The sequence below is a fragment of the Lepidothrix coronata genome, unplaced genomic scaffold (assembly GCF_001604755.1).
Source record: "Lepidothrix coronata isolate B3197 unplaced genomic scaffold, Lepidothrix_coronata-1.0 Scaffold263, whole genome shotgun sequence".
NCBI classification, from domain to species: domain Eukaryota; kingdom Metazoa; phylum Chordata; class Aves; order Passeriformes; family Pipridae; genus Lepidothrix; species Lepidothrix coronata.
This window is the reverse complement of record NW_016690443.1, coordinates 833,641-843,274: the sequence shown is the minus strand read 5'-3', so window position 1 is coordinate 843,274 and position 9,634 is coordinate 833,641. Positions and strand designations below refer to the sequence as shown.

Here is a 9,634-nt window from a genome sequence, read left to right as displayed (position 1 = left end):
ACGGGCTGTGACACGGGCTGAGCCACCCGGTACCACGGGCTGACCCCTCCACCCGCGTTAACACGGGCTGTGACACGGGCTGAGCCACCCGGTACCACGGGCTGACCCCTCCACCCGCGTTAACACGGGCTGTGACACGGGCTGAGCCACCCGGTACCACGGGCTGACCCATCCACCCGCGTTAACACGGGCTGTGACACGGGCTGAGCCACCCGGGTACCACGATCTGACCCCTCCACCCGCGTTAACACGGGCTGAGCCACCCGGTACCACGGGCTGACCCATCCACCCGCGTTAACACGGGCTGAGCCACCCGGGTACCACGATCTGACCCACCCGCATTAACACGGGCTGAGCCACCCGGGGTACCACGGGCTGAGCCATCCACCCGTGTTAACACGGGCTGCTCTCCGAGTTCCCGGTGGATACAAAGGGAACAAGGCATTAAATAGCAGGGAGAGTCAGAGTTAGGAGAAGTGTTCAAATAGGGCTGATGCAGCACTGGAACAGGTCACTGGGAACGCTGCAACCTCAACTGGTTAAACAGATCTTTAGAAATTACATGGAAAGAGCTGATCCAGCTGTGTCACCGGGCTGGATTAAGTGACCTTCTGAGATAACATTCATCTTCTTTTCTGTGATTCTATAATTAAAAGTCATATTGATCCTCTGTCAGAGATGCAGCAAAAGGACCACCTTCATTATGTTCTTGCTGCTCCAAGATGCCGAGTCCTCAGCAGGCATCTCTTCATGACCTGTCCTGTCCCAAAGAGCCTCTCCTCAGAAAGGACCTCCTGGCTGCAGCAAATGCCATGGGAAGGGATGAGGCACAGTTCTTGGCTCAGTTTGTAGGCAACCGGTTGCAGAAACTGAACTAATTGCAGACTCCTGGGATTTGTTCGCAAGAGCACGAGCGCGTTCCCTCTTCTCGTTACTGAGCATCAAGTGCCTGATGAGAGAGGGATTTGGGGACAAGACAATGCGGAGATATCTAGCACAAAATGATTAGCCAGAATGTATTGTTAATAAGCTGCTTATTCATATAATTGGAAATTCTTTGCAGCCAGGGTGTCAGTACGGTCTCTGTGCTGCTCTGGTGGAGCGGGGCAGGTACTGGCCCAGGGGACCCCGCTGTGAGCACTGTGCTGGCAGAGGACTCACTGCCACTGACTGCTCTGCTGTCACTGCCTTCAAGGGCAGGGAAGGACACAGGGATGTCAAGGGGAGGCAGAAGGGACTTGGCCAAGCCCTGCTGATGAGAGGCACGATTCCCAGCATGGCAAGTACAAGGTGTCTGGGAGCAGAGTGGAAGGACAGGCCTCCTCCAGCATCCTCACAACAGCTAGAGAGACAAAGGCCAGGGAAACTTGGAGTCAAGGCAAACAAGACCTGATGCTGTTTGTGCTTCCCCTGTTTGGGGACAGAGCTATTTGGGACAGAGCCAGCTGTGAAACATCCATGACTGAGTCCCCCCAGAGCTGTGACAGCTGTCACCAAAGGGGACTTAGGTGGTGGCTCTGACGCACACTCAGTGACTGACCTGGAGGATTCCACAGGTGGCTTTGCTCACTTGGAGAACTGGCTTTGCCTGGATTTCCATGGAGCAAAGTTTCTTGGGGAGGCCAAGAGAAAGGAGGAGAAAAGCTACAGAAGAAGCTGTTCCCCATTCCCTGGTTGAGCCCGGGCCTGCAAAGCACCCGGGTGCAGAATCAGCCACATGGAAGTTTATGTGATGCCAAAAAACGGAACATTTCTCCCTGTTTCTGAGACTCCAAGACAGGCATGGAGCCAAGATTCCTCCTGCTTCCAGTCTTCTGTTGTTCAGGTAAGAGAAGGCGTGAGGAACTGGGATAATCCCCGTGTCCTATTGCCTCAGCAGCCCCCAGGAATGAGGGGCAGGGATTCACTATCACACACGACTGACACCGTCCTCTGTTTCCTTACCAAACCTTTTATATCCTCAGCCTTTTGAAGCCTCCGCAGAGCCAGCTCAGGCCTGTTAGCTATTCCACAGAGGGAATATAATTCCATAGATATTTGTGCTCACTGTATCTCTAGACACAAAGCTTGAATAGGTGTGAAAAGCTCTGTCCCCGAGCACAGAACTGAGCTGTAACCGAAGCTGGAGAATCTCCTCATCTTTTGATGACTGATTTCCTGCCTGATCCCTCCCTTTCTCTCAGGTCCACACACTGAACCCACCAGCCATCCCAAGGACTGGGCTGAACTGCAGTGAAACTAGCCCTGAGCCACACAGCACAAATCCTTCCTCTTTTAAGGGACTGTTCCTGACTCATGCAGCAGGATAAACTGAAACCAAGGAATCCCCCAACACTGCAACTCAAAGAACAGTTGCTACACCAGACCTTCACAGCCAGGCAGCAATCTTTGCTTGAGGAGAACTACATTTTAGTGCATATTTGTGAATTTGAACCCCAAAATATATTTGCTTCCCATGAAAGATCAGATCATTCTTTACTTAAATTGGTGTTATCCTTGACAATATAATAAAAACTGAATTTGGAGTAAGGAAAAGATCCCGTTTTTCCATTAGCAATGCAGAGGGATGCTGAGATACAACATTCCTTCTCTTTGCTTTCAGTGGAAAGAAACAAATGCTGGAAATTTTGACAATATGGCTGATGGTGTGTCCTCCCTATGGCACATCACAGTGACATTGCACTAAGATCCCTGAATCCATTTATTTACAATTCATTTGCTCATAGTATTCCAATTAATTCATTCATCTAATTAATTCATTAAGATCTTACAACAGTCCAAGTTTGCCCAGGAAACCCATGTACAATATCCACTGAAGTAAAAAGGGCCAGATCCAATAGATGATGAATGACCTTTTCCTGTGGGAACTGGAGAGACCAAGTCCAGCTAAAACCTCATAATTCCCTTCCCACGTGCACGTAAAGGAAATCCCATAAATTTAGTATGAGTAGCATTCATCAGTTCTTTAAGATGGACCTTTAAGCACCTCAGAGGATGCACTAAGGGAAGAAGTCCCTGTCCTGCTTTCCCCAGGGACGGATCCCGGCCAGAAGTGCCCAGCACAGACTTACAGAGGCAGTGTTGTCTCTGGGGACACGATGGCCGTGTCTCAGAGGGAGGGACTTCTCTGGGGATGTGCTCCAGGGACACAGCTGGGCTGGTGCTGGCAGCCTCAGCTGGCAACCTCGGAGCACCTGGCAGCAGTTTTAGAGAGAAACATCCGGCTGCAACCGGAGCGCGAGAGAACAAACCCCACACCCCGAAACCAACCCAAAAGCTGGTGAGCACCTGCACACACCAGGACACAGAACCAACCAGGGGCATTGGGGCCCAAAATCTGCTGGTGGATAGCAAACTCAGCCCCGTCCCCCACTCGCCTGGGAGGAAGATGAGGCAGCCTCATGGCTGGGGGGTGGATGAGCAGAGTGACAAAGCAAATTACACCAGCCAGGCGAGAGAAGCAACGGGCCTTTGATATCAGGACAGGCTGTGCTCAGCACTTCCCCAAATGCACCCAGAAATCATCTTAATATCAATGTTGTAACAAAACATGGGGAGGTATTTCCGCCTGAGGCAAGACCTCAGGCACTTCCTCCAGCCGTGCCACTGCAAGGCAGGAAGGACCACAAGGCAGACACACAGGGGCAGACAGGGTGGGCAGCCCCCAGAAATGCCCCTTCCCTGGGCCTGAGCGTGGCCATGGAGCTGAGAGTCCTCCTGCTGCTGCTGCTCTGCTTCCCAGGTAAGAGAAGGGCTGGGCACGTCCCAGGGGAGTGGGACATCCTTCCCCACCTCCCACTGCCTGGGGAGCTCCACAGTGGGGGAACCCCCAACCTCAGCTGGACTCTGATGGGGGCAACTCACTTGCAGGGGTGGGGAGGGAAAGGGCAGCCCCAGTTCCCACCACCCACATCTGGCTCCTCCAGGCTCCCAGGACAAACCAGCCTGGAAGCAGAGCTGTGACCTCCAAAGCAGTCCTAGCAGCTCTCCCAGCTGGATTTCCAATCACACTGGCCCAGCTCAGTGCCTCTGATTGCAGCCCTGGATCAGGACAGTGTCCGTGGGCACCGCCTGCCCCCAATCCCTGCAGAGAGCACAAAGCTTCCAGCATGGGGTAGGCTGGGGAATCAAGGCAACCTGCACCTTGCACAGCCTCACAGCCAGGGGTTGCTGGGCATCCTCAGGGATGTGGCACTGAGGAGCTGCAGGTTGCACACACCTGCTCTGGCTCCTTCCCTCTGCCCCATCCCACCACCCCGAACAGACCAGCAACACCCAAGGCACTGCGTGGGCAGGGGTTGGTCTCCATTTGCCTGAACGAGGAGCAGTGACAATGGAGCTGGTTTGCTGGGACAGCTCCCAACACTGTGCCACGGATGTCTCCAGTCAGGCTTGAAGGTCCAACACCTCGAGCACCACTTGTCTGTGGGCTTTAAACCACAGCTGCAATCCCAGCTCAAACCTCAGCACTGCCCACCAGAAATCAGCCCTCCTGTTTGCAAGCAGGTGAATTCAGCAGGGGGAATGGACTCTGATTTTTTGAGTCCTTCCAGATACAAGTGTCCACAGGGGAAGGTCAGAGCCTGTTTCTCTGTGTCTGTGGGAAGGCTGTGGGCAGCCCTGCTTCAGCTCCCCTCTCCCTCAGCACATCTGATATTTACAGGTCTCCAAGCCCAAGCACCTCCTGTTGAGGAGAGACGACGGGAAGGGGACACTCTGTATGTCCAGTGTCCTTACAAGACTTCTGGTAGTCAGTGGATACGCTGGTGCCGCCTGGAAGATAACCGATGCTATGAGTTATGGGCAAGCACCCAGTACTCGAGCCAAACCACAGACAGAATTACAATAAAGCATTACCCCACTACTAAGATCGTCTCCGTCACCATGACTGACCTCAAGGCAGAGGACTCAGGCACATACGCCTGTCTAAGTTCCTCTAGCAGTTCTCCACTGAAGAGGATCTCACTGAATGTTTTCAAGGGTGAGTACCTTGTCAAAAAGCCACATCATTCCTTCCCCTGCTCCCCTCTCCCCCAGAGCAGAGCAGCTTCCCCTGATCCCCCCAGCCCCACTCCTCAGCCTCATTTGCTGCCTTCCCCAGTGAGTGAAGGAGCCCCACAGACCTGGCTGGCCCTGCAGGTTCCCAGCAACCTCTTGTCCTGCCTTACCTCACCCCTACCTCTGCCTTGATGAGAGGCTCTCCATGAGGGCATTGCCCCAGGGCAGGGTCTGTCCCAGATGCCCAGCTCTGGGAGGGAGGTGGATGCCCTTGTGCCCACTGCTCATTGGGAAGTGACCACCTTGCGTTTCAGAGGTGCTCCAGTGGGAGTTGGACACTCTGCGGGTGCAGTGCCCGCGCAGCATCTGGGGGTACAGCACGACCTGGTGCCGGAGAGAAGGGCAGACTGAGTGTAGAGTCATGGCGAGCGCAGATTCCCGTTCAACACGGAGCAACAGCAAAGCTCCACACAACAGAACATCGCTGATGTACGACCACCTGAGTACTCTCACCGTCACCATGAGGAGGCTGCAGGCCCAGGACACCGGCACGTACTGGTGTGCACTGAGCTCCGACCGCACCCGAGTAATGGAGGTCGTGCTCTCTGTCTTCAAGAGTGAGTACCTACTGCCCTCTCAGTGTCCCAGAGTGAGCACCTACTGCCCTCTCAGTGTCCCAGAGTGAGCACCTACTGCCCTCTCAGTGTCCCAGAGTGAGCACCTACTGCCCTCTCAGTGTCCCAGAGTGAGCACCTACTGCCCTCTCAGTGTCCCAGAGTGAGTACCTACTGCCCTCTCAGTGTCCCAGAGTGAGTACCTACTGCCCTCTGTGTCCCACAGTGAGCACCTACTGCCCTCTGTGTCCCACAGTGAGCACCTACTGCACTTGCAGTGTCCCGGAGTGTCTCAGTTTATGAGTACCTACTGCCCTCTGTGTCCCACAGTGAGCACCTACTGCACTTGCAGTGTCCCGGAGTGTCTCAGTTTATGAGTCATTTTTGCCCCCAGTAATCTGGGTCCAGTCCCCTTCTGCTCCACATGTCTGGAGGTAGAAGCAGATCCAGGGTGCCACTGTGCCTGCTTTGGGATCTCACCAAGCATTCCCGATGTTTTCCAGGGACCCAGCAGTACACAGCCAAGGAGTCAAGCAACATCTCTGTCCAGTGTCAGTACAAGAACACGGACTACAGGACTGTGAGCAAAGCCTGGTGCAAAGAGGAAGCAGGGACATCATGTGAGATACTGGTCACCACAAACTCAGGGCCCTCAGGGAACCAAAGGACATCTCAGGATGGCAGAGTCAGGATCCAGGACAACACTCAGCAGGGGATTGTCACCATCACCATGGAGCAGCTGCAGGCACAGGACTCTGGCGTGTACTGGTGTGCGCTCCGTGAAAGCTCTGGTCTCTCCCGGATGGAGGAGGTCACACTCGAGGTTTCCAAGGGTACGTACGGACCTGTCAGCACACACTGTGTTTGTAGATCCCAGACTCACTTTCCCGCTCTGTCCCTCTGCACTGCCCAGCTTACACCACCTCACACCTTACACCTGCCTGTGTTTGCCTGACCCTGCAGCACTGGACCTTCTCATGGCCACCACGTTATGGAGTAGTAGCAGGGATGGGAGGTGAACCACACGTGTACTGTGCTGCTCCCCTTTAACCTGGGAGCAGGTTCAGCTGTCCTGAGAGGTGTTTCTGTCTCTCATCCTCTGATACCAGTTCTGCCCCTTTATAGTGACTCATCCCTTGGCTTTCAAAGGCTATTAAGACCTTCACACTGGGTTGTCAAGGGAACAACCTTTAGACCTGTATTTTAAAGATCTGTGACTTGGGCTCTCTTTCAGCATGATGCTCTAACAGTAAGGGATGGCACTGAGCTGCAACCTGGCTCTTGAAGGACTAGAGGAACAGGCAGTGCAGACCACGGGAGGGGACAGTGATGCTCTGGAAAAAGTCCCAACACGTGGGTTCTGCACACCCTCCCCTGGGCACAGGAACAGCAATGGCAGGGGGGTTTCACTGGTAAATGCAAAGCATTTGTGACTGTTCCTCTCTTCATGCCTGCCATTGCAGCTTTGTCAGACACTGAAGGCTCAAGTCAAGCAACTCCTTTGGGCAACAGCCCAGCACCCAGGTAAGAGTCTCTGAGCTTGAACACACACAAGTTATTCATGTTTTGTCCCCAAAACAACTGGGGCAGGCAGTCCCTGGGTACTCTGATTCCTGCCTACAGAGGGCTTAAGTATGGTAGGATCCTTACCAAAGCTGGCCTCTCCTCTTCCAGCTCCTGCCCAGAGGAGGAGGCAGATTAGTAAAATCAGCTCTGGTGCACCAGGTGCTGCAAAACACAGGAGGAAAAGGCAGTTCCTGTTCCAGAGAGCCTGGAATTGTGCTCAGAACTTTGAACAGTGCCTTGTTTCTAAAGCCTGGATAATGGTTTAGGAAAAGCTCAGAAGGCACAACGAGGTAGAAAAATCAGATTGCATTGCTGCAGGAGAACCAGACCCTCCTTCTGAGTGCATAGAACTGAACATGAAATCTGTTCCTGTCCCTTTTGGTCACTGTTTGGTACTGGGCTGTTACACCATCCAACACTGGTAACTCCCTTGCTCTCCTGGCTGCAGCTCAAATGTCAACACCTTTATCCTACTGTCTGTGGTGCTGAGCATCCTGCTCATCCTGGCTCTCGTCACCTCGGTAGCGCTGTGTGTCAGGCTGAAAAAGCTCCTGGAGAGAACAGGTATGTGGAGCTGGGGGATGCCTCCTGTCCTGGTCTGTACCAAACAGGGCCTTCTCTGCCACCGCTTTCCCCCTCCAGGTGAGCTTGTTCCCAGCTCCCAGTGCCCTGGAGATCAGGCAGGTGCAGGCTGGGAGGCCTCAAGGCAGACTCCTCGCTGCCATCTCTGCTCACAATAAGTCAAACCTGGGTTCCTGCAGACCCTGCACAGGAACCTGCAAACATGTTAGGGGAGAACTGAAGTGAGCCCAAGGTGTTCCCCAGGCTCAAGGCAGAGGGGTCCCACTGCACATCCACTGCTCCTATCACTGGGCAATCCCACAGCCTTCCCCACACCTCCTGAGGCACAGGCAATGACAGGGCTTTTCATGGCTTCTCTACTTCTAAAACCTCCGATTTTGGCTTATTCCAAAGGTAACCGAGGAGCAGAGGACACCTATGACAATTCAGAGGGCACAGCACAGGTAAGGAAAATGAATGATTTCCCATGTGGTACCGAGTCCCTGACCAATACTCTGTGAGGAGCTGTTGGACCCACCTGATGAGGACCTTGGAGCTCACTTTGGTTGTGAGCAGGAGGGAAATGGTATTTAATGTCCCCAGAGAGAGGAATGTTCCTAGCTGGAGAGAGAGGGGGGGAATAAATGTAGGGAAACTCCAATAGAAAAAAAACACAGTGGACCAAATTCTAGTAACCCCTGAGAAATGACTGAAGGACTAGTAACCAAGGTTAGACCATGCAGTTGTTACCTGTATCCAGGAGAGGTGATGAAGAAGTGTTCTTTCACCTCTGTCATGACCAAAGGTATTTTTTACATGGCTTCTCCTTTCCTTCTGGGAGAATTTGCTCTCCTGGTAACAGCTGTGACCTGGCACTGTGTCATGCTAACAAGTATTTTCCCTTTCTTTTCACAGCTTGGCAGCACTGAAAGAAGAGAAAGTTCCAAGGATGACAGCAAGGGCCTAAAACGCAATAACCTGGACTTGCAATCCCGGCCCAGCTCTGAGGGTCCTCTTTACTGCAATATCGAACCCAGCCAGGCTCACAGGAAGCCCCAAGGGGAAAATGTGGAATACGCTGTCATCGCATTCAACCAGTTCCCAAGGAATGATGCAGGATGAAGCACAGAGTCCCCAGACAATCCAGAAATGGGAGAAACAAACTGGAATACGAAGTGGGAATGAGGAGTAGGAGGTGTGTGGATGGACACTGGGGAGGAGCTGAGTTTTGCTGCCATGTGTGTGTTGCCTGTGCATTTTCTGACCTCCCTCCTGTTAATGGCCAGTAGAGGCTTTGCCACACTTGTGGCAGATTGTCTTGGGTCAGACAGAGGTGTGGGGTGATTCCCAGGACACCTTGTACATCTGTTTTTCCAGTTCCATTAAAATGCAGACTCTTGGAGAGGCAGGTGTGAGCTTTTGAAAAAGAGCAGTATTTGTCTGGACATTGCTGGGTTTGGTATTCCAGCTATGCTCTGGTACAAACTCTGCCCCATTCCTGAGGATTCAGCTCCTGTGGCCAAGTGAACTCATTGCAGTGCTGCAGGGATCAAACTTGAACCTTTTTGTGCCTGGGTTCATGTCCCATGGAATGGGTTGGGAATGGGAGTGCTGGATTATAAGCATAAGCAGAACCAACATCTGCACTTCCCTCTCTCTGCTGGAAACTCTCCAAATGACATGTTTGCTGCCTGTATTTAGCAGTCATGTGAGGAGCAACCTGAAACGAGTTTTCTGGGGCTTAGCTCCATTTTTCCAAAAGACCAGAAGCTCTGGCATCTGATTTCCCTGCCCCAAGCCCTGCAGACAGGTCTGAGACCAAAGGAGCCTGAACCATCCCTCATTCCCAGGCCAGTCACATCCAATAGGCTTCTCTTGCTAGGGCTGCAGCAGGG

At 53.1% G+C, this 9,634-nt stretch overlaps 1 protein-coding gene across 1 annotated transcript; it reads left to right on the top strand.

Moving 5' to 3' along the window:
• Positions 1-2,928: 2,928 nt before the first annotated feature.
• Positions 2,929-9,141, top strand: LOC108507640. The gene is made up of 8 exons (XM_017835789.1): positions 2,929-3,742; positions 4,664-4,981; positions 5,313-5,615; positions 6,116-6,445; positions 7,076-7,136; positions 7,627-7,742; positions 8,154-8,203; positions 8,655-9,141. Exons 1-8 carry the CDS (start codon positions 3,700-3,702, stop codon positions 8,859-8,861), a joined length of 1,428 nt encoding a protein of 475 aa, XP_017691278.1. The 5' UTR covers positions 2,929-3,699; the 3' UTR covers positions 8,862-9,141.
• The last annotated feature ends 493 nt before the right edge of the window (positions 9,142-9,634 follow it).

Excerpts from the sequence above, each read along its gene's own strand:
- LOC108507640 (XM_017835789.1), top strand. The coding sequence starts at position 3,700 with ATGGAGCTGAGAGTCCTCCTGCTGCTGCTGCTCTGCTTCCCAG. Across the intron at positions 6,446-7,075 it reads CACACTCGAGGTTTCCAAGG|CTTTGTCAGACACTGAAGGC; the intron begins GTACGTACGGAC and ends CTGCCATTGCAG. Across the intron at positions 7,137-7,626 it reads GGCAACAGCCCAGCACCCAG|CTCAAATGTCAACACCTTTA; the intron begins GTAAGAGTCTCT and ends TCCTGGCTGCAG.